The sequence below is a fragment of the Rana temporaria genome, chromosome 1, assembly GCF_905171775.1.
Source record: "Rana temporaria chromosome 1, aRanTem1.1, whole genome shotgun sequence".
In the NCBI taxonomy this organism is placed as follows: domain Eukaryota; kingdom Metazoa; phylum Chordata; class Amphibia; order Anura; family Ranidae; genus Rana; species Rana temporaria.
Window position 1 is genome coordinate 628,311,249 of NC_053489.1, and position 24,931 is coordinate 628,336,179.

General features: G+C 44.9%; 1 protein-coding gene across 2 annotated transcripts in view; it reads left to right on the forward strand.

Annotated features, from left to right (window-relative positions):
- Positions 1 to 5,352: 5,352 nt before the first annotated feature.
- AFAP1 (actin filament associated protein 1) overlaps positions 5,353 to 24,931 on the forward strand; it is a 241,582-nt gene continuing 222,003 nt past the window's right edge. Inside the window, exon 1 of one of the 2 annotated variants that reach the window (XM_040335377.1) lies at positions 5,353 to 5,590. In XM_040335377.1, coding sequence (XP_040191311.1) covers positions 5,572 to 5,590 — 19 coding nt within the window. In that variant the 5' untranslated portion in view covers positions 5,353 to 5,571. The remainder of the gene's footprint in view (positions 5,591 to 24,931) is intronic. The other variant, XM_040335378.1, reaches the window with a different exon arrangement.

Below are 24,931 nucleotides of genomic sequence, written 5' to 3' on the forward strand. Positions count from 1 at the left end.
AGAAATCAGAGCTTACAAGATTCAGAGCTCACAGGGATTGCAGGGATCTCTGAAATCAGGGATTAAGGTGCACGGATCAGGGAACATGGATCTGTGATCAGGGTGCAGAGATCATAAATCACTGGGACCATAGATCACAGAGATCAGGGGTTAGGAATCATGAATCTTGGGAATTAGGGAGTGGAGATTAGGGATCACAAGGATCAGGGTGCAGGGATCATGGATCTTGGACCTCAGGGATCATGGGTGTCAGGGGGAAATGTGTCAGGTTGTAGGAATGATGGGTGACGGGTATCAGGGTGTAGGGATGATAGGTGTCAGGGTGTAGGGATGATGGGTGTAGGGATGATGGGTGTAGGGATGATGGGTGTCCGGGTGTAGGGATGATGGGTGTAGGGATGATAGGTGTCAGGGTGGAGGGATGATAGGTGTCAGGGATGATAGGTGTCAGGGATGATAGGTGTCAGGGTGTATGAATGATAGGTGTCAGGATGTAAGGATGATAGGTGTAGGGATGAAGGGTGCAGGGATGATGGGTGTAGGGATGATAGGTGTAGGGATGATGGGTGTAGGGATGATAGGTGTAGGGATGATAGGTGTAGGGATGATAGGTGTAGGGATGATAGGTGTAGGATTGATAGGTGTGGGGATGATAGGTGTAGGGATGATGGCTGTAGGGATGATAGGTGTAGGGATGATAGGTGTAGGGATGATGGGTGTAGGGATGATGGGTGTAGGGATGATGGGTGTAGGGATGATAGGTGTAGGGATGATGGGTGTAGGGATGATGGGTGTAGGGATGATAGGTGTAGGGATGATGGGTGTAGGGATGATAGGTGTAGGGATGATAGGTGTCAGGGTGTAGGGTTAATAGGTGTAGGGATGATGGGTGTAGGGATGATAGGTGTAGGGGTGATGGGTGTAGGGATGATGGGTGTAGGGATGATAGGTGTAGGGATGATGGGTGTAGGGATGATGGGTGTAGGGATGATGGGTGTAGGGATGATGGGTGTAGGGATGATAGGTGTAGGGGTGATGGGTGTAGGGATGATGGGTGTAGGGATGATAGGTGTAGGGATGATGGGTGTAGGGATGATGGGTGTAGGGATGATAGGTGTAGGGATGATGGGTGTAGGGATGATAGGTGTAGGGATGATGGGTGTAGGGATAGGTGTCAGGGTGTAGGGTTAATAGGTGTAAGGATGATGGGTGTAGGGATGATGGGTGTAGGGATGATAGGTGTAGGGATGATGGGTGTAGGGATGATAGGTTTAGGCATGATAGGTGTAGGGATGATAGGTGTAGGGATGATGGGTGTAGGGATGATGGGTGTATGGATGATGGGTGTAGGGGTGATGGGTGTAGGGATGATGGGTGTAGGGATGATGGGTGTAGGGTTGATAGGTGTGGGGATGATAGGTGTAGGGATGATAGGTGTAGGGATGATGGGTGTAGGGATGATGGGTGTAGGGATGATGGGTGTAGGGATGATGGGTGTAGGGATGATGGGTGTAGGGATGATAGGTGTCAGGGTGTAGGGTTAATAGGTGTAAGGATGATGGGTGTAGGGATGATGGGTGTAGGGATGATAGGTGTAGGGATGATGGGTGTAGGATTGATAGGTGTGGGGATGATAGGTGTAGGGATGGGGATGATAGGTGTAGGGATGATGGGTGTGGGGATGATGGGTGTAGGGGTGATGGGTGTGGGGATGATGGGTGTAGGGATGATAGGTGTAGGGATGATGGGTGTGGGGATGATGGGTGTAGGGGTGATGGGTGTGGGGATGATGGGTGTAGGGATGATGGGTGTAGGGATGATGGGTGTAGGGATGATCTGTGTAAGGATGATAGGTGTAGGGATGATAGGTGTAGGGATGATAGGTGTATGGATGATGGGTGTCAGGGATGATAGGTGTGGGGATGATAGGTGTGGGGATGATGGGTGTAGGGGTGATGGGTGTGGGGATGATGGGTGTAGGGATGATAGGTGTAGGGATGATGGGTGTAGGGATGATGGGTGTAGGGATGATGGGTGTATGGATGATGGGTGTAGGGGTGATAGGTGTAGGGATGATGGGTGTAGGGATGATAGGTGTAGGGATGATAGGTGTAGGATTGATAGGTGTGGGGATGATAGGTGTAGGGATGATGGGTGTAGGGATGATGGGTGTAGGGATGATAGGTGTAGGGATGATAGGTGTAGGGATGATGGGTGTAGGGATGATAGGTGTATGGATGATGGGTGTAGGGGTGATAGGTGTGGGGATGATGGGTGTAGGGATGATGGGTGTAGGGATGATGGGTGTAGGGATGATGGGTGTAGTGATGATAGGTGTAGGGATAATAGGTGTAGGGATGATAGGTGTAGGGATGATGGGTGTCAGGGATGATAGGTGTGGGGATGATAGGTGTGGGGATGATGGGTGTAGGGGTGATGGGTGTGGGGATGATGGGTGTAGGGATGATGGGTGTAGGGATGATGGGTGTAGGGATGATAGGTGTAGGGATGATGGGTGTAGGGATGATGGGTGTAGGGATGATAGGTGTAGGGATGATGGGTGTAGGGATGATGGGTGTAGGGATGATGGGTGTAGGGATGATAGGTGTAGGGATGATAGGTGTCAGGGTGTAGGGTTGATAGGTGTAGGGATGATAGGTGTAGGGATGATGGGTGTAGAGATGATGGGTGTCAGGGTGTAGGATTGATAGGTGTAGGGATGATGGGTGTAGGGTTGATAGGTGTAGGGATGATGGGTGTAGGGTTGATAGGTGTAGGGATGATGGGTGTAGGGATGATGGGTGTAGGGATGATGGGTGTAGGGATGATAGGTGTCAGGAATGATAGGTGTCAGGGTGTAGGGATAATAGGTGTCAGGGTGTAGGGATGATAGGTGTAGGGGTGACAGGTGTAGGGATGATGGGTGTAGGGATGATGGGTGTAGGGTTGATAGGTGTAGGGATGATAGGTGTAGGGATGATAGGTGTAGGGATGATGGGTGTAGGGATGATGGGTGTAGGGATGATGGGTGTAGGGATGATAGGTGTAGGGATGATAGGTGTAGGGATGATGGGTGTAGGGTTGATAGGTGTAGGGATGATAGGTGTAGGGATAATAGGTGTATGGATGATGGGTGTAGGGATGATGGGTGTAGGGATGATAGGTGTAGGGATGATGGGTGTAGGGATGATGGGTGTAGGGATGATGGGTGTAGGGATGATGGGTGTAGGGATGATGGGTGTAGGGATGATGGGTGTAGGGATGATGGGTGTAGGGATGATAGGTGTAGGGATGATAGGTGTCAGGGTGTAGGGTTGATAGGTGTAGGGATGATAGGTGTAGGGATGATGGGTGTAGAGATGATGGGTGTCAGGGTGTAGGATTGATAGGTGTAGGGATGATGGGTGTAGGGATGATGGGTGTAGGGATGATAGGTGTAGGGATGATGGGTGTAGAGATGATGGGTGTCAGGGTGTAGGATTGATAGGTGTAGGGATGATGGGTGTAGGATTGATAGGTGTAGGGATGATAGGTGTAGGGATGATGGGTGTAGGGATGATAGGTGTAGGGATGATAGGTGTAGGGATGATGGGTGTAGGGATGATGGGTGTAGGGATGATAGGTGTAGGGATGATAGGTGTAGGGATGATGGGTGTAGGGTTGATAGGTGTAGGGATGATAGGTGTAGGGATGATAGGTGTAGGGATGATGGGTGTAGGGATGATGGGTGTAGGGATGATGGGTGTAGGGATGATAGGTGTAGGGATGATAGGTGTAGGGATGATGGGTGTAGGGTTGATAGGTGTAGGGATGATGGGTGTAGGGATGATAGGTGTAGGGATGATGGGTGTAGGGATGATGGGTGTAGGGATGATGGGTGTAGGGATGATGGGTGTAGGGATGATGGGTGTAGGGATGATGGGTGTAGGGATGATGGGTGTAGGGATGATGGGTGTAGGGTTGATAGGTGTAGGGATGATAGGTGTAGGGATGATGGGTGTAGGGATGATGGGTGTAGGGATGATGGGTGTAGGGATGATGGGTGTAGGGATGATGGGTGTAGGGATGATGGGTGTAGGGATGATGGGTGTAGGGATGATAGGTGTAGGGATGATAGGTGTCAGGGTGTAGGGTTGATAGGTGTAGGGATGATAGGTGTAGGGATGATGGGTGTAGAGATGATGGGTGTCAGGGTGTAGGATTGATAGGTGTAGGATGATGGGTGTAGGATTGATAGGTGTAGGGATGATAGGTGTAGGGATGATGGGTGTAGGGATGATAGGTGTAGGGATGATAGGTGTAGGGATGATGGGTGTAGGGATGATGGGTGTAGGGATGATAGGTGTAGGGATGATAGGTGTAGGGATGATGGGTGTAGGGTTGATAGGTGTAGGGATGATAGGTGTAGGGATGATAGGTGTAGGGATGATGGGTGTAGGGATGATGGGTGTAGGGATGATGGGTGTAGGGATGATAGGTGTAGGGATGATAGGTGTAGGGATGATGGGTGTAGGGATGATAGGTGTAGGGATGATGGGTGTAGGGATGATGGGTGTAGGGATGATGGGTGTAGGGATGATGGGTGTAGGGATGATGGGTGTAGGGATGATGGGTGTAGGGTTGATAGGTGTAGGGATGATGGGTGTAGGGATGATAGGTGTAGGGATGATGGGTGTAGGGATGATGGGTGTAGGGATGATGGGTGTAGGGATGATGGGTGTAGGGATGATGGGTGTAGGGATGATGGGTGTAGGGATGATGGGTGTAGGGTTGATAGGTGTAGGGATGATAGGTGTAGGGATAATAGGTGTATGGATGATGGGTGTAGGGATGATGGGTGTAGGGATGATAGGTGTAGGGATGATGGGTGTAGGGATGATGGGTGTAGGGATGATGGGTGTAGGGATGATGGGTGTAGGGATGATGGGTGTAGGGATGATAGGTGTGAGGGTGTAGGGATGATAGGTGTAGGGATTATAGGTGTAGGGATGAAGGGTGTAGGGATTATAGGTGTCAGGGTGTAGGGATGATGGGTGTAAGGATGATGGGTGTCAGGGATGATGGGTGTAGGGATGATGGGTGTCAGGGATGATGGGTGTAGGGATGATGGCTGTCAGGGTGTAGGATTGCTAGGTGTAGGGTTAATAGGTGTAGGGATGATGGCTGTCAGGGTGTAGGATTGCTAGGTGTAGGGTTAATATGTGTAGGGATGACGGGTGTCAGAGATCAGAGCCCCTTTGTTTGTATACACAACACTCTCTGACTGTCAGCCTCTGTCTCCTCTTTGTTCCTGAGGGCCCGCCCCCTGGCTGTGCCGGGCTGTGATTGGCCGCTCGGGGTGTCAGTCGGACCGGAGTGGGACATGCGGGCTCTATGTAGGATTGCTGGGTTGGGATCACAGCTGTCGCTCCGCTCTCCGGATCTGCGGGCTTTGTTAGCGGCTCCGGGACTCTCCTTCTCCCAGGGACCCCTCTCTTCCCCGGGACTCCCTTCCTTCCAGGGACATCTCTATTATCCGGGACCTCCTCGTCTCTCCTCCCCGGGCGGACGGCTGGATGAAGCGGAGCAATCATGCAGAAGTACTGCAGAGGTAAGAGAGGAGATCCCCGGTGTGTCCGATCATCGCCCGGATCATGGGGGGGACATTCATCCGGGTCACACACCGTCACCTAAGGACTGTCCTCATTACAGTATAGTCCCAGCATTATTGTTAAAATGGTCCAGTATAGTCCCAGTATAGACCCAGTATAGTCCCATTATAGTCCCAGTATTATTCCCAGTATAGACCCAGTAATAGTCCCATTATAGTCCCAGTATTATTCCCAGTATAGACCCAGTATAGTCCCAGCATTAGTCCCAGTATAGTCCCAGTATAGTCCCAGTATAGTCCCATTATAGTCCCAGTATAGACCCATTATAGTCCCAGTATTATTCCCAGTATAGACCCAGTAGTAGTCCCATTATAGTCCCAGTATTATTCCCATTATAGTCCCATTATAGTCCCAGTATTATTCCCAGTATAGACCCAGTAGTAGTCCCATTATAGTCCCAGTATTATTCCCAGTATAGACCCAGTAATAGTCCCATTATAGTCCCAGTATTATTCCCAGTATAGACCCAGTATAGACCCAGTAGTAGTCCCATTATAGTCCCAGTATAGTCCCAGTATTATTCCCAGTATAGACCCAGTAATAGTCCCACTATAGTCCCAGTATTATTCCCAGTATAGACCCAGTATAGACCCAGTAGTAGTCCCATTATAGTCCCAGTATAGTCCCAGTATTATTCCCAGTATAGTCCCAGTATTATTCCCAGTATAGTCCCAGTATTTTTCCCAGTATAGACCCAGTATAGTCCCAGTGTTTTTCCTAGTATAGCAGTCCTAGTATAGTCCCAGGATGATCCAGTAAAGTAGTCCCAGTATTATTCTCAGTGTAGTAGTTCCAGTATTATTCCCAGTATTATTCCCAGTGTAGTAGTCCCTGTATTATTCCCAGGGTAGTAGTCCCAGTATAGTCCCAGTATTATTCCCTGTGTAGTAGTCCCAGTATAGTCCCAGTATTATTCCCAGTGTAGTGGTCCCAGTATTATTCCCAGTGTAGTGGTCCCAGTATTATTCCCAGTGTAGTAGTCCCAGTATAGTCCCAGTATTATTCCCAGTGTAGTGGTCCCAGTATTATTCCCAGTGTAGTGGTCCCAGTATTATTCCCTGTGTAGTGGTCCCAGTATTATTCCCTGTGTAGTAGTCCCAGTATTATTCCCTGTGTAGTGGTCCCAGTATTATTCCCTGTGTAGTGGTCACAGTATTATTCCCAGTGTAGTGGTCCCAGTATAGTCCCAGTATTATTCCCAGTGTAGTAGTCCCAGGATGGTCCAGCATTAGTTCCTGGAAGGGACTGATCCTCAGGATATGATTCAGGCAGAGGTCAGGGAGGATAGAAGGACATGTCAGGGACTGTAGGGGTCACATGATGCACACTGTCTGTATTGCACTGATGTCAGTAGCATGCGTTGTCACAGGTCGGGGGTGTTACATTGAATGCCCCCCCAGCACACTGTATACACCTCACCAGCAGACGTGGATTGGAGCGCAGTACCCTGACATGCGTCGTGGTGTCAGAAAAGATGGCGGTCACTTTTCAGGGACATTGAGGTGCGCTGCCAACCCATTCATTTTGAATATGCCGCCTATTGCAATGTGAAAAGGACACACACTAACACACATGTACGGTATCACAGCACCCCCAGAAGCAAAGTGTGGGTTCAGCCTAATGGTGGCCACACACCTAATGATCTGATCAGACGATTCTTCACTGTGTCATCGATCGATTCTAAGCCAAGCTGATTTATTTAATCAAAATCATTGTGATCTGTCTGGATGGAAGATCTGATCTCAGGAAGCTAGATCCATCCATATGACCATTTAGTGCAGGGGTCTTCAAACTACGGCCCTCCAGTTGTTAAGGAACTACAATTCCCATCATGCCTAGTCATGTCTGTGAATGTCAGAGTGTTACAATGCCTCATGGGATGTGTAGTTCTACAACAGCTGGAGGGCCGTAGTTTCAGTTTGAGGATCCCTGATTTAGTGTATTGATCAATCTTCAGATTCTATGTTACCCCCAAACAATAAATCGATCGTCTATAGAAAATCCTTCCATGTACTCAAGAATTTCAAACACACAAATATCAATGATTGGACAAAGATGAGAGAATAGATCCTGGGGGTACATGTCCGCTCTTCATTCATACATTGTATGTTCCACATTGTGAGTGTTCATAGGGTGACAACAACCCTCCTATGTTATGCAGATGTTGTCGCCCCCCCTCCCCGGATCTAGAAGTGTATGGACGATATTTAGTTGTATGAGCGACAATGCTCAGAATAGGGAAATCTCCCACCTTTGTTCTCCGAGACTTTCTCACATGTGATTGTCAGCAGGCGGTGTCATACGTTGTCACCGTCCCTCGTATTGCTTTCTTCACCATCTGTCATTGTATGGGCGGCTTCATGGGATTGGTGTATGCTCTGCAATCTACAATCTCGGATGTTCTAGAAAGGCGGAGGATGCTATGTATAGAAAACGATCGTTTGAAGGCGACGTCTTCTATTAGGTCTGATTCACATGCGTTCATAGGACGTTTCTAAATGTGCCCATGAAACGATTGTCAATGGTATAAGGCAGGACATGACAAATGTGCTTTGAATCTAGGAGCTAGATTGTGCGTGGCGATATGTAACGCGTATCGCAATTGGCGTTTTCATGCGTAGGTACCCCAATGCGTGTGTTTACGTTTTGTACGTGCATGTATTTGGGGGTGCTTGAAATTTTTTATTTTTTGGGGGGCAGGGAAGTGGGGATTTTATGTGCTTAGGTGTAACTTTAACCTTTTACAATTAAAAAAATAAATACAAATTTTCATCACATGGTGGACACTAAGTCCCCTTTGTATTGCTTTTTTGGTGACAGTTTATCTTTAATGAGTTATGCAGTTTTCCGTACACGACGAATTGGCCGTTTTGACAGAACACCGGGTAAGGAGGAAAAAAGTCGTCGCCACCTTGGAGCCATGTTGTTGGTTATTAGAGAGCGAACTAAGGGCTAGATTCAGCAACAAGTTACGGCGACGTATCTCCAGATACGCCGCCGTAATTTCAAATCTGCGCCGTCGTATCTTTACGCCGATTCTCAAAGGCAGATACGTTGAAAAAATAGGCTTCCTCCGCCGACGTAACTTGAATACGGCGGCGTATAATTGTGTGCAATTTTACGCTGGCCGCTAGGGGCGCTGCCGTTGTTTTCGGCGTAGAATATGCAAATGACCTAGATACGCCGATTCACAAACGTACGTACGCCCGGCGCAATTTTGTTACGTCGTTTACGTTAGGCTTTTTCGGCGTAAGGTTACTCCTGCTATTAGGAGGCGCAGCCAATGTTAAGTATGGATGTCGTTCCCGCTTCGAATTTTTAATTTTTTACGTTGTTTGCGTAAGTCGAATAGGGCTGGACGTCCTTTACGTTCACGATGAAAGCAATGACGATTTGCGGCGGAATTTCGAGCATGCGCACTGGGATTCTTTCACGAACGGCGCATGCGCCATTCGTAAAAAACGTAAAATCCGCGGGGTCACCATTAATTTAAATAAAACACGCCCCCCTCATCCTCATTTGAATTAGGCGCGCTTACGCCGGCCCCATTTACGCTACGCCGCCGTAAGTTAGGAGGCAAGTGCTTTGTGAATACAGCACTTGCCTCTCTAACTTACGGCGGCGCAGCGTAAATACGATACGCTGCGCCGCCGTAACAATAGACAAATCTACCTGAATCTAGCCCTAACTATGTCCACTCATTATATCGTCTACCGTAGTGTATACGCTGCCGGTGTTCTGTGAAAACAGCTAGCCCGTCCAAATCTCCAATTACTGCTGCTGGAGAATCACCGGAAGTGACGTGGTTGGAGATTTTTGCCAAGTTGGAGTTTTTTTGGCAGAACACCAGCCATGCCCGTGGAAACTAGCAACGAAGACCCGGAAGTGACATCATACACGTCACTTCCGGGTCAGAAACAAGATAAGGAGGAGAGCAGACACATGCTCACCCACCCCCCCCCCCCCCCCCCCACCAGTGTTGCCAACCGTCAGTATTTTTACTGGCAGCCAGTAAAAAATTGGCACTTTTCTCATGCTAGTAAGAGGAAAAAGGTTGCCTGTAAAAAAATATGGCTGTGACACTTGGATCGGAACTGTGCATGTGCAGCTTGGGTCTGGAGTTGGCCATCCAAGTGCCTGTTACAGTGTGTTTGGGTGGTACCAGGGGCGGGTGGGTCTGGCGGAGGCAGTGCCTGAGTGTGGCGTGTGATTTCATGGTGCAAGGAAGCCGAGTGAAGTGGCCAGAGCCTCATGTGCAGGTCTGTAGGATAGGAGCAAGGCAAGCCGGGAGAGGGACTGTCAGTGCTGTTTTGACTGGAGGGGACTGAAGGAACTACTTGGCATGGAGACAGACTGTCACTGTGACTCAGTGATCTGTGCTGCTGTCAGTGTCACTGTGAGAGTCAATTTTATGTGCATGTGAGCTGCCCATTTAAATTTCTTGCCCCTGAGCCACTTACGTACTAAATTGAAAATAAAATGAGAAATAGTGTTTTTGCCTTAAAGCGGAGGTTCACCCGCACATGACCCTTTTTCCCCTTAGATTCCTGCTCGTTTTGTCTAGGGGAATCGGCTAGTTGTTTTAAAATATGATCCGTACTTACCGTTTACGAGATGCATCTTCTCCGTCGCTTCCGGGTATGGGCTGCGGGACTGGGCGTTCCTATTTTGATTGACAGTCTTCCGAGAGGCTTCCGACGGTCGCATCCATCGCGTCACGATTTTCCGAAAGAAGCCGAACGTCGGTGCGCAGGCGCAGTATAGAGCCGCACCGACGTTCGGCTACTAGTGACGCGATGGATGCGACCGTCGGAAGACTCTCGGAAGACTGTCAATCAAGAAGGAACGCCCAGTCCCGCAGCCCATACCCGGAAGCGACGGAGAAGATGCATCTCGTAAACGGTAAGTACGGATCATATTTTAAAACAACTAGCCGATTCCCCTAGACAAAACGAGCAGGAATCTAAGGGGAAAAGATAAAAAAATATATATTTGGGTGAACTTCCGCTTTAATATCTATCTTATTTCATATTGTACTTATTTGTAGCCTAAATACTGAAATTTGCACTTAAAACTGTAATTTTGTAACTTTTGGAAGTGCCAGTAAAAACTTGGTGGTGCCATTAAATTTTGGGTGTCGTGTCAGTAAATATAAATCTGGTAGGTTGGCAACACTGCCAGTGCCCCCTACACTTCGGCGCCTGCTATGCCCTTCTTGTAGATGGGCAAGTGGAGTCTGGGATACATAACAGGGAGGGCTAAATGCAGAAAAAACCCTACCTGCTCGACTCCCGGAACTGCATGTCCCAGGCGGCAGGCGATTCAAGTTGTAAATTCCTGCAACAGTGAATGGGCTGACTAAAGCCCAGGCACCAGGATGCAATTTGTAGCCCCCTTGGCGACCTAGCACCTGGGATTTGTCAAGCCCTGGTATAAGGGATCATCCTTCACACTAGATGCTTCAGGTGCGTTTTTTTGGAATGCATGTAAACTCGCACACGGAGCTGCACATTGAGTGAGAGGATTGTGGTGTAAACGTGCCCTAGTACACATTTTTAGGTAGATTCACAAAGAGTTAGGCCGGCTTATCTACAGATAAGCCGACCTAACTCTGAATCTAAGCCGGCCTATGTTTAAGTGTATTCTCAAACAGAGATACACTTAAACATACCTAAGATAGGCTGGCTTGCGCCATTCTATCTTAGGTTGCAATGTTTCTTTTGGCCGCTAGATGGCGCTTCCATTGCGGCCGGCCTAGATTATGTAAATATGGGGATACGCCGATTCCCGACGATTTACGAGCGTACGCCGGGCCTACACCGCCGAGTTACGTAGTTTCCGTACGCGATAGGCCGCCTAAAGTTATTCCACCTATGAGGTGGAATAACAATGTTAAGTATGGCCGCCGTTCCCGCCGCGAGGTTCGAATTTTTTACGTTGTTTGCGCAAGTCGTCCGCGAATCGGGATTTACGTCGTTTACGTACGTGTCGAAATCAATAGGCCCGTACGGCCTACTTAGCCACAATGCGCACTGGGAAATGTAGTCGCCCGGCGCATGCGCAGTGTAAAAAACGTCAAAAAATGTGAGGTCAAGCCTCATTTCAATACTACACGCCCCCTCCCAGTCATTTGAATTAGGCGCGCTTACGCCCGCTCGTTTTAGGCTACGTTGCCGAAAATTTGAAGGTAAGTGGTTTGAGAATCACTTCTAACCTAAATAATTTACGGCGTTGTAGCCTAAAAAGAGTAGGCTAGGCCGTCCTAATTTTAGGCGCCCCTATGTCAATCTACCCATTTGTGTTTAGGTGCATTCAGCCTGGCTGTGTTCAGACAACAAGCGAAATCTGTGCGTCCAGTTTGGATCTAAAAGCACGCCATTGCATGTGGTCGCAAGTTAAGCGCATGTAAACATACATTTTAAAAGCAGGAAAAACTTGATCTGCTGGCGGGAATCTGCAATTCTTGCTGACAGAGAAACTACCTCCATTTATACAGCCGCGGACAGATTTACGTGTTCAAGGTGTAAAAACAGAATATTTGGCGGCTCCACCGCTGTGAGTGGTTACATATGATGAGGTTCTCTGGCTGCCGATGGATTCAGACACTTTGCATCCAGGGTTGGCGCTTCTGCCCGCACTCAAACTGGACGCAGCTAATCATGCCGTTTGTATGTGGCTTTAATCTTCTGCGTTCAGATGCAGCATTTAGTTGCATGTGAACGAGTCCTAATGCTGTATAATGTCTCCCATGTGTGTGGATGTAGTGTACAATGGTAATGCTATGATGTCTTCTCTCCAAGTACAAGGACTGTTCCTTTAAATAAACATAAGATTCTGTACACGAGCCTGCAGCTAATTATCTCCCCCATTCATCACGCCCAGCGTGCCGCCCCAGCTCCCTGGCACAGTCAGCTATGTGAGCAGCTTCAGTTGCTTTTACACTGTAACGTTTTTATTTCCTGTGAACGCGGCCGTCCCCTCTGATTGGCTTAGCTCAGGAAGACGTAATTCAATTTCTTCCTGTGGGAATTTTCTCCTCACTTTCAAACCAGAAAACAGCAACTGAATGAATTGTGTGACGGCGCTCTTCCGCCAAGCCATGTCCTGCAGAGGTCTGGCAGCCAAGCGGTTAATGCAAAATGTGGTGTCTAATGTCATTAGCAGCCTCTGCGTTTACCTCACATTTCATTTCTTCCATTACATGGACGCTGGTCGCCACGCGCCGAGAATCTTATTGCCATTTAATAAAGTGCTTTATCCTGCCGGAACTTTCTGCTGAATTATATTTCTGGTCATTAGTATTCTCCTCTTAACACTGCGCCTCACACCAGTTATGTATTCTGGGCAGCCATCTTTGTTTTCTGTAGAGTCACAGGAAAGGACATGTCAGGGTTCCCACTTGGTACGATTTAAAGTGGAAATTTGGCCAAAAGCTCAGTCCACAGTTGAAATTAATACATGTGAAGGGTCCGCTTCCAGAACATTTACAAATGTATTTATTTTATTTATTACAGGTACTTACGGTATATAGTGCCAACAATTTATACAACACTTTACACATATATTGTACACTCACATCGCTTCCTTCACTATTGTGATTACCAGGCACAGGGTGACAACACCATTCAGAGTCTGCAGTTTCCTGTGTCACCTCCAGCTTTCTCACTGGACCTAAGGCCACCTCACATAGGGCCGTATATGGCCCCGAGGCTGTGTATTTGTGCGGCCAGGAGTCACAGGAGGCTGGAAGACACCACAGCTGTATGACTATAACTGCAATAAATGAGGGGTTACATGCAAATGGGGACAGATGAACAGTCCTCAAAGCAGACAGTCTACATCCATGGTCACTCCTCTGTCCCTAACCACCAGGACCACACATCTGTTACTATAGAGTGACTGCTGTAGCTGCTGACATTACATCCAAGATGGCAGTGCCCAGCAGCAGGCTCAGGGCCTTTGGATGTCTGCATAAGGGATGCTTTTATAAGTAACTACCATAATCTTATGTTGTTGAAATAAATCGGTCTGGTGACAGGGTCTCTTTAATGGTCCCTTATGATTGGTCTGGTCCATTGAATTGTGATAAATGGATGCTCATTAACGGGCTGTATATCATGTGGCAGTATGCATTAATAATGATCGTTCATTTAGAACTGGACATGACCCTCTTTTGCAGTGAAGTGTACCTGTCATGTGCCTTGTTGTGCATGGCAGCGGAAGTGCGTTGGTTTCTGTTGTGTGTCGGGTGGCATTGTGAATGAATGTCAATGCACTGTGCCAGCTGGTATGGGTTAATGCAGCACATACAGGTGCATCTCATAAAATTAGAATATCATCAAAAAGTTAATTTATTTCAGTAATTCAATTCAAAAAGTGAAACTCACATTTTATACACACACAGAGTGATATATTTCAAGCATTCCTTTCTTTTGTTTTTTTCTTTTAATTTCGATGATTTATGGTGTACAGCTATTGACAACCCAACATTCAGTATCTCAGAAATTTTTTATATTACATAAAACAAAAAAAAAATGATTTTTAATACAGAGATGTTGGATTATTGAAAAGTATGTGCAAACTATACTTCAATATTCCAGGTCCAAGTAAAACAATTTATATGATAAATAGTATTTCCAACTACAGTCATGAATATCTTGATGCAATGATTTATTTACTTTTCTATTTTCTGTTGAGTTTATATACCAGTAATTTACTTATCTGTACATATATAGTGGACCATGAAGTTTTTTTTTTCAAACCTGTTGTAAGTTGGATAACCTATTACGACATGTATACCACAAGATTTGTACTTGATTACCATATTCATTCAATAAAATACTTTGACAAGGGAAAAGTACATGTACAGTATAGTATGCACTCAATACTTGGTTGGGGCTCCTTTTGCATGAATTACTGCATGCGGCGTGGCAGGGTCAGCCTGTGGCACTGCTGAGGTCTTATGGAAGCCCAGGTTTCTATGATAGCGGCTTTCAGCTCATCTGCATTGTTGGATCTGGTGTCTCTCATCTTCCTCTTGACAATACCCACAGATTCTCTATGGGGTTTAGGTCAGGCGAGTTTGCTGGCCAACCAAGCACAGTGATACCATGATCATTAAACCAGGTATTGGTACTTTTCGCAGTGTGGGCCGGTGCCAAGTCCTGCTGGAAAATGAAATCGGCATCTCCATAAAGCTGGTCAGCAGATGGAAGCATGAAGTGCTCTAGAATTTCCTTGTAGAGGGCTGCACTGACTGTGGACTTAATGAAGCACAGTGTACCAACACCATCAGATGACATGGCTCCCCCAATGATCACTGACTGTGGAAACTTCACACTGGACCTCATGCAACTGTGATATGTGCCTCTCCACTCATCCTCTAGACTCTGGGACCTTGATTTTCTAAATTGAATGCAACATTTTCAACAGTCAGTGATGATTTGGGGAGCCATGTCATCTGCTGGTGTCCACTGTGTTTTATTAAGTCCAAAGTCAGTGCAGCCCTCTACCAGGAAATTCTAGAGCACTTCATGCTTCCCTCTGCTGACCAGCTTTATGGAGAATGCCGATTTCATTTTCCAGTAAGACTTGGCACCTGCCCACACTGCCAAAAGTACCAATACCTGGTTAAATGACCATGGTATTACTGTGCTTGATTGGCCTGCAAACGGGTCTGAACTAAACCCCATAGAGAACCTGTAGGTTATTGTCAAGCAGAAGATGAGACACCAGACCCAACAATGCAGATGAGCTAAATACCACTATCAAAGCTATCAAAACACCTCAGCAGTGCCACAGGCTGATCGCCTCCATGCCACGCCGCATTTATGCAGTAATTCATGCAAAAGCAGCCCCAGCCAAGTATTGAGTGCATACTATACTCTACATGGACATACTTTTCTGAAAGCCAAATACTTTTTTTTTATTGGTCTTATGTAATATTCAATATTTTTGAGATACTGAATTTGGGGTTTTCACATAATCGTCAACATTTAAAAGAAAGAAATGCTTGAAATATATCACTCTGTGTGCAATGAATCTATATAAAATGTATGAGTTTTTCACTTTTTGAATTGAATTCCTAAAATAAATAAACTTTTTGATGGATACTTAAATTTTATGAGATGCACTTGTAGGTCTGGAGGAGGCCTAAAGGTACAGTGACAAGACAAATCCAACTTTGCAGATGGCATTAAAAATAATGCAAATGCAGCAAAAATAATATGTATATTTATGTATGCATACAGTGTAAATGGTTTATTAGGTTTCTGTGGCCATTAGAGTTGAATAACTAATTCATGGGCTGATCCATATGGTAATATAGGATAGGCCATTATTCCCACACTAACATATGTCATCCCTTGGGGTCTGCTCAGGTTGTGATTGTCTTCAGGACAATAAAAGTCCATGACTGCCAACTGGGAGGATTGACTGAAGGAAATCACAACATCCCTACTACTGCCTGGGGTGTAATAGTGTGTGCTGAATATTTCATTGAGTGTTTGTTTATATGCACATTGTTTTTTTATGACATTATTATGTCTTCTATTCTTTTATTCTATTATTTATTTAGTACCTGTTATTCATACAGTGCCAGCCTATCCCACAGAGCATTTAATTGGCCATGTATGGTTTGATTTCTCATACATTTATACACACTAAATTATGTTATCAGTATTTTGCCAAGAAAAAGGTGCCGATAATGGCGCTCGAACACACGTTTGATTTTGCTGATTTTACTGTGCTTATGGTATGTTTTTCATAGGTCATGTGACTCAAAAAACGCATCAAAAACGTAACATGGGTGTGCTATTGATGCATACTTCATGCGTTTTCAATGCATTTCAATGGGGAGGTGCATTTTTGTTTCATTTTTTTTTTTTTTTTAACTGATCCGATCCGGCAGACGGAAGAAAAATAGGATTTCTTCCGTCTGCAAATGCGGATCTTTGCGGAGGCGGGTGATTATGAGTTACAGCGGATGTTCATCCGCTGACACCCGTAATCACATAGGGACCCATGTATGTCCCGTTTTCATCCGCAAACGGACGGATGAAAATGCGGACATACGGTCCACTAGTGTGAAAGGGCCCTTAGTGATGCTGTACCCATGCAAAACATTGGTAAAAATTATTCTCCTTGTCTCACTTCCCAACACGACCCATTCATCTGAAAGGGGCCACACTGAAATCATGAAATCCGACAGCAGCCTCTCCTCCTCCTTCTGCAGCTTTCAGCTGCTTTATTGAAAGCCACATAAGGAGATCGGCGAGTGTAACTCCCCCCACCGCCGCACTGATCGTTCCTGACTGTCCCCTGTATCTTTCTCCGGTCCACCTCCATGTGCTTTTCTATGGAGGCTTTAAAGCACCACTAAAGCGACATTGGGTATAATTTTTGAAGAAAAGCAAGGTGTAAACAGGACTGTAAGCTAACCATATTATTTAGTGACGGGCTTTGACTAACGTTCAGAGAGCTTTAACATGGCACGTCCAAATTCATGTTTTCAAGCAAGTGTTATGCCGCGTACACGCAACTGTTTTTAATGTCATGGAAAAAATGACGTTTTTCTCGACGTGATTCTTGTCAAGCCTGCCTTGCATACACACGATCGTTAAAAAAAAAAAATGCTCGAGCATAGCGCGGTGACGTACAGCACGTACGACGGCACTATAAAGGAGAAGTTCCATTTGGATGGCGCCACCCTTGGGGCTGCTTTTGCTGATTTTGTGTTAGTAAAAGTTTGGTGAGAGACGATTTGCGCTTTTCAGTCTTCCTGCTTTTCAGTCTGTTGACGAATGTGCTATCTCCATTACAAATGCTAGTTTTACCAGAATGAGTGCTCCCGTCTCATAACTTGCTTCTGAGCATGCACGTTTTTCTCCCGTCAAAGCGTACACACGACCATTTTTCACGACGTGAAAAACGACGAGAAAAATTAGAGCATGTTCTAAATTTTTAATGGCCATTTTTCACGTCATAAAAAATGCTCTGGAGCCCACACACGATCGTTTTTAATGACCAATTTAAAAAATGGCATTTTGTTTAAGGCTTCATGTACACAGGACGTTGTTCAACCTCTCCTGAACGATTTAACGTGACAGCTAGACAGCTAGAAATCGGAGTCTAAAAACGGGCGTTTAGCCACGTTTGCGTCTAGAAGCGTTTGAAAGAAAAATTATTATTATTAAAAATTAAATATATAACGATGAGCGCAATCTCAAACACACCTAATGTATATAAATAAAATAAATCACTGCTGAACATAAGCAGTGTATGTACCGTGCCCCACACAACAATAAAGTGCAAGTGCAATCTGGAGCTGTTTTCAAAAAGACAAACAAAACTAAAAAAGAGCAACATCTCCATGTGAAAAATATCGTGCAAATAAACAAGCCAAAACAATATAGCAGCTATTCTAAGAAATCAATAGTCCAGAAAAAGGCAGTGTGATGGGTGACAAACTCTTCACATGCTTCAATCCATAATATGAGTGCTTCAATCCATAAAAAAGTGATTCCAATTGCAGATCTTCCTGGTAGATGGGCTCACAGAGCGCTTACCTTAATAGGTGAGTGAATCAGCTTTCAATGGCTATACCCCAGCCTCCCGAGAAGATGGTATCTTCTATGTGAGTCTTCCTGGTATTGGCACTGGCTGGGATGGTCTTCAAGAAAATGGAGGCTCACAGACGAATCAGGTAATTACCAGGCAAACAAAGAACAAAAGAGAAGTCCCATCGTGAAGTACGCAAAGATAAATGACTTTTAATAAAAATGATATATGCTTACATTGCATATAATAAAACCAAGCAAGGAATAAAAACTGGCATCCAGATGGACGGGCTCACGTCACTTCCGGTCACGTTTGCTGTTCCTGACGCGTGTCGTCACGTCATGTGACTTCATCAGAGGAATCTAATTGGATGCATAACTTTTCTATATATAAGCTCAAAGCGGAAGTGTCTTTTTGAAAACGGCTCCAGATTGCACTTGCACTTTATTATTGTGTGGGATACATTCATGGGTACATACACTGCTTATGTTCAGCAGTGATTTATTTTATTTCTATTTATATACATCAGGTGCATTTGAGATTGCGCTCATCATTATATATAAAATTTTTCCTATTTTCAGTGATTTGTATACTTTAGATTTGAGCAGCATTTTCACTTACGTTTACACATCACCTCCCTATTTTAGATTTCCTTTGTAGATTCACTTGGCTAGCGCAGAAGATCCCTCCGTTTTAAAATTATTATTATTATTTTTTGTTAAAATGAAAAACGTCTGTAAACAAAACGCTGCTAAATGCGAGTTACCGCGTTTAGTGCTTGAAATGCCTCTAAACACAGCTTCTGAAAGCTGTAAGGCCTCATGTACACGGGACGTTGTTCAACCTCTCCTGAACGATTTAACTTGACAGCTAGAAACCAGTACTGTGGAGTCAGAGTCGAGGAGTCGGAGTCTGAGGAAATTTTGGGTACCTGGAGTCTGAGTCGGAAAACAATGCACTGACTCCGACTCCTACTAAATTTAGATTGGAATTAAAAAAAAAAGAAAAACGAAAAAAAAAGCATGCTTAAATGTCCCAATTCACAAAAAGTTATAATTAATGACTTCTCTACTGTAAGAATAAAGACCAATGCATGCAGTGCCTCACGTAACCGCAAAACGAACACGTTAAAGGGTCACTAAAGGAATTTTTTTTTTTAGCTAAATAGCTTCCTTTACCTTGCTGCAGTCCTGGTTTCATGTCCTCATTGTTCGTTTTTGCTTTCATGTTGCTGTAAATCCTCTCTGTTTTGGACACTTCCTGGTTGCCTGTTTCCTGATAACCACAGTGCTGGGAGATTTCTCACGGTGGTCACTAATGTGATTATTGTGTGTAAAACGAAACTGGATTGGTGCTGAGGAGTTTTAGACAAAGTATCACTGATCTCTATTGGCTGACTGCCCTCTAGTGGCTCTCTGTACATCAGAGAACCAGCAAACAACAGCAAAAACGAAACTACACTGCAGGCACATTATATGATTGTTTTTTTTATCAATTTTTAATAATTTTTAAAAGGAATCAGTTAACTATTATGTCTCTATGCCCTGTAAACAGTCATTTCAGCAAAAAATTTTTTTTCCTTTAGTGACCCTTTAAGTGACCGTGAAGAAGCATGCTTTTCATGTGCTTCACTATATGGCACGCACCGCACAATTAGGAGCGGCAATACATATGCCGCATACACACCATCACTTTATGTGATGAAAAAAAACGACACTTTCTGTGAAGTAAAAAATGACGTTTTTGAAACTTCAATTTTCAAAGACGAAGTTGCCTACACACCATCGTTTTTCTCACAATGTTCTTGCAAAGTGAGGTTACGTTCCACCACGTTTTACCATTGAAGCTTGCTTCATAAGTAGCTTCTGGGCATGCGCGGGTGAAAAAAACGTCTTAGAAAACGACGTCTTTTGCTACACACGGTCAATTTCTGTGAAGTAAAAAGTGCACTTTTGAAAAATGACACATAAAATTGAAGCATGCTTCAATTTTTTTTTGTCGTTTTTTACAAGACATAAAACGACGTTTTCCCCCACACACAGTCAATTAAAGTGACGTTTTTAAAAACGTCATTTTTTTTCATCACATAAAGTGATGGTGTGTACGCGGCATTACACTTTCCATAGTGTTGTGTTCTGCTGTTACAGGGAACTGTTGGCTTCCCAGCCAGTAGTCCTGTGGTAATGACATGTATGTTGCCTTTCTTTCCTTCAAGGAATGTATAAAATACATTCGCATATTAATACAGAGGAGTCGGGGAGTCGGAGTCGGAAGTACAAAAAAACTGAGGAGTGGGAACATTTATCTATCGACTCCACAGCCCTGCTAGAAACCGGCGTCTAAAAACATCCGTTTTATAGAAACAACTATAAACGCCCCTGTGTACATGTACTGATAAGAAAACATGGAGGAGAGTTCAGGAGCAGTTGAAAAAGAAAAACGCCCAACTGATCCTAAACGTCTGTTTACCAGCAGCAGTGTACATGAGGCCTAAACGAGCCCTAAGGCCAACCTATATTACAAGGGCTCCTCTGAGGTAAAAAAGTTGAGAAAGGCTGACCCGTGGTAAAGGTGGGACTCACAATATGCGTATTTGGGAATGACAACAACTATATTTCTGCCCTTACAAATTCCATTTAAGATTTCATCTTCATTTTGAAAGGCCTTGATGGCCCTTATGAAATGCATGCAGACATTGACCAGTATACAGATGGTGACCTAGCTTGAACCCAAGACCTCAGTTCAGCAGGGCAGAATGTCATCCACCATGATTCTGATCGTTTATTCCACAAGCTGAACAAATCTATAGAAAACTAGTTTCAGGCCAAGGCAATGTCACCGGGTCCTAGTCCTTTTGGCCTTGCTGGCACAGCATCTGCACCTTTTATAGCATGGTTGAGGGCTATACTTGAAATCATTCTGTGTCTCCCTGGTCCTTCAATGCACTCCTAGATGTTGAAGGCTCCAGTTTCTGTAATTCGATGATAGAAGGGTGGTTTGGGAAGGAATGGCAGCGAAAAGAGTTTAACCTTCAACCCAGAGGAGAAATCACCTGCCTAAAGGCAAGACTGGGAATGAGGAACAATGGGGAGTGTTATTACGGCTGTCTGCAAGGCATGATAAGCATCTTAATCCAGAAATGTGCACTGCTGAAACAACACAGGATCCTTCCTGGTGCAGTTTGTTTGTACAACGAGGAATATTGTGGAGTCTGTACACTTGTGACTGCTCTATGCTCTATTTGAATTTTTTTTGTTTTAAGAACATTCATTTGATTTCTAATCGTTAGTGGGGTCAAATGGGTGGTCATTTTTTACCACAATGATGAGAAAATTCGAAGGAGCAGGATGGAAATTTTTTCTTGGAACAAATCGAATGTTAAAAGCAAACAATATTTTGAAGCGCTTTCAAACAACATTTATCAAGTTATCAAATGTACTGAGGATTTGTGTATGAATGTTCATTAGAACATCTACTAGTGTATAGCCAGTTTTAGTATAACCAGGACTCTACAACCAAGGCATTCTTTGTTGGTTCTTAGGCCCCGTACACACGTCAGAAACTCGACGAGCAAAACACATCGTTTTGCTGGTCGAGTTCCTTGTGAAGCCGCCGAGGATCTCGGCAAGCCAAGTTTCCCCATTGACTAACGAGGAAATAGAGATAATGTTCTCTATATGGCTCAACGAGTTCCTCGTCGGTTTCCTCGGCCAAAGGTGTACACACGACCGGTTTCCTCGGCAGAATACGGCTCCGATCGAGTTTCTGGCTGAATTCTGCCGAGAAACTCGGTCTTGTGTACGGGGCCTGAGGCTTCTAGCCGGACTCGATGGAGAGGCCTGAAAGACGTCTGATTTCAAAACATACAGTTATAACTTGGTTCACGAATGCTTCTGGTCATGAACAACTCGGTTCGCGAACAGAAGAGTTCACAAAAATTTGTTTCAGTAAGCAAACTCCGCTTCGGTTTCACGAACAAGAACCGCAGCCATCTTCCCTGCTCTGACACGTTCATATTGAGAAGAGCAGTGCAAGATGAGTCTTATGCCCCGTACACACGTGTGGGATTTCCGACAGGAAAAGTTCCCGTCGGAAATCCAGAGGGGAAAGCCGAGAACCTGCTTGGTCAGTCTTTCCCCCATAGGAAAACTGCCAAAAACCGCCGGGCAAAAGTCCCCAGTTTTCCCGGCGGGAAAAAAAGAGAGCTGGTTCTCAATTTTTTTTTTGTCCAGCGGTTTTTGGGCAGTTTTCCCGTCGGAAAAACTGTGAGGAGAATACACACAGCCGGGATTACCTGCCAAAAGCTCTCCTCGCAGTTTTCGTGAAGGGGAAACCGCCCGCGTGTACGAGGCTTTAGGAGAACCAGTCCACTCAGATAGGGGTTTCTGCCCCCTGAATACCATGAGAGTGGTCTCACGTTATTGGGAATGATGGAAAAACCGTTCATATGAATTCTACAACTTTATCATGCCCTCAGATGATCTTTTCCTGGATGCACAGTGCTGTTTTCTGGCCCCTAGATTAGTTACGTATTTAGATTGGGGTTTGGGATTGTTTCAAATAAAGATTAAAGAGGAGCTATAGTTTTTTTTTTTTTTTTTTTTTGTTCTTTTTAGATGTACACATGAAAGAGGTCAGATTAATGTAAAATACCATATGTATTATATGTTTAAAATCCTCCTTTTTGTACATACATTTCATAATTTTATATATAAACAAAAAAAAAGATCCAAACAGGTTAACATGATTTACGCAAACCAGACGCTTCTTGCGATTTTATTTATTTTTTTTACCAAAAATATGTAGAAGAATACGTATCGCCTAGACTGAGAAAGAAAATGTTTTTTTTTTTAAAAATTGGGCTATTTATTACAGCAACAAGTAAAAAATATTGTTTTTTTTTCAAAAGTGTCGCTCTATTTTTGTTTATAGCGCAAAAAATAAAAACCGCAGAGGCGATCAAATACCACTAAAAGAAAGCTCTATTTGTGGGGAAAAAAGGACGTCGATTTTGTTTGGGAGCCACGTCGCACGACCACGCAATTGTCAGTTAAAGTGACGCAGTGCCACAAGCTGAAATTTCACCTGGTCAGGAAGGGGTATGTGTGCCCAGTAAGGAAGTGGTTAAAAGGAATCAGTTAACTATTATGTCTCTATACCCTGTAAACAGTCATTTCAGCATCATTTTTATTTTATTTACAACCCCTTTAAGTTTGAACCGAGGTATTGAATTTAGCGCATTGTTATAGTTTAACTTTTTTTTTTAACGTAACAATACATAGTGCCACACTCTGCCATTGCGTGAAGCGATCCTATCAGGTTACTAAATACTTGGGTAAAAGTTCTGCTGCAAGGGCAGAAGTGCTAAACACTAAGGCCCCTTTCACACGGGCGCCTCCATGTAGCGGATTCTGCTTGCTCAGGTGATCGCTCCACTGAGCAGATGGATGACAGGTCCGCATCCGCTTCGCTGTGTAGAGGGGACATGGGCACAGTCCCGCTCTCCTCTATGGGGAAATCTGAAGGGAAACGGACAGCATGTCCATTTTATCCAATCCACAGGACAGATGTAAAATGGGACCTACGTCTGTTTTTTTTTTTTGCGGGCAGGATTGGATCAGATGGTCACTGCTTCATAGAGGATAATGCAGTGTGCGATCAGCTCAGCCTGAAAAACTGACAAGCAGACCTGATCGGACACCCCGTGTGAAAGAACCCGTAGGCAGCTCATTCATTCTTCATTTTGTTTTGTTCAACCAGCTGGTTGCCGGCAGCACTGATTGGTCGGGAGAAACCCGGCAGGCTCGTTGTGCGATAGTTGATCAATAGACTTCTATACAACCAGGGTGCCCAAATATGAATTGAAATTTCGATCCATGTATGGCCACGGAGTGGCCTAGATATGTTCTCTGTTATTTGCAATGTGATCAACGTTCGATTTTATGGCAAAAAGAAAAAAAGTCCAAATATTGGCAATCAGTGCCATTTATCTGACTGATCAGGCTGGTAAAATATCAGACAGGTGGTAACCCTAAATGTGAGGCATCCTGCATGGACCCCTTTAACCACGTGTGCAGCATGTTATGCCTTGTTTCCACTGAACGGAATGGTTCGGGTCAGTATGTTTGGAACGGTTTAGAATGGACCGGTCTATTCTCGTGAGTGTTTCCACTGCAAATCGGAACGTCGGGACCATACAGGATTTAGAAAAAATGCCTAGCGCGTCCACCAATCAGTGAGATGTATTTGTAGGTCCGCCCTAATGGAACTGTTCCATTTTCTATGGCCCCACATCTGAAGCAGGACCCAGAATGGTCCGGTACGGTTCGCTTTTATGGCACGCTTTCATAATGGAAACACCCAAAATAGCGTACCGATCCGCTCAGTGAAACGAGGCATTAGAGAAACACAAGGCCTAATGCTGGAGGGTAAAAAGGGTCTGTACTGTCCCCGGGGATTTCAATATGCAAGCCTCTGTGTTTGTTCTGTATAAAGAAAGATTGGAGAAGGCTTTCTTATCGTCAGGAAAATTTGTAGTGGTGCATATGCCAAATTCCGCATAAGCATCTGTGCTCCATAACAGCTGCTTGGAGATTATGTACATCTTTTGTGTTGGGGTGGAGGACCTGAGTGACTTACAGAGACATCATTAGAATTAAATTGACTTACACGAGTTGACTAGAGTTTCCATGTCTGACATTTACAGAAGAATTCTGTTGAGA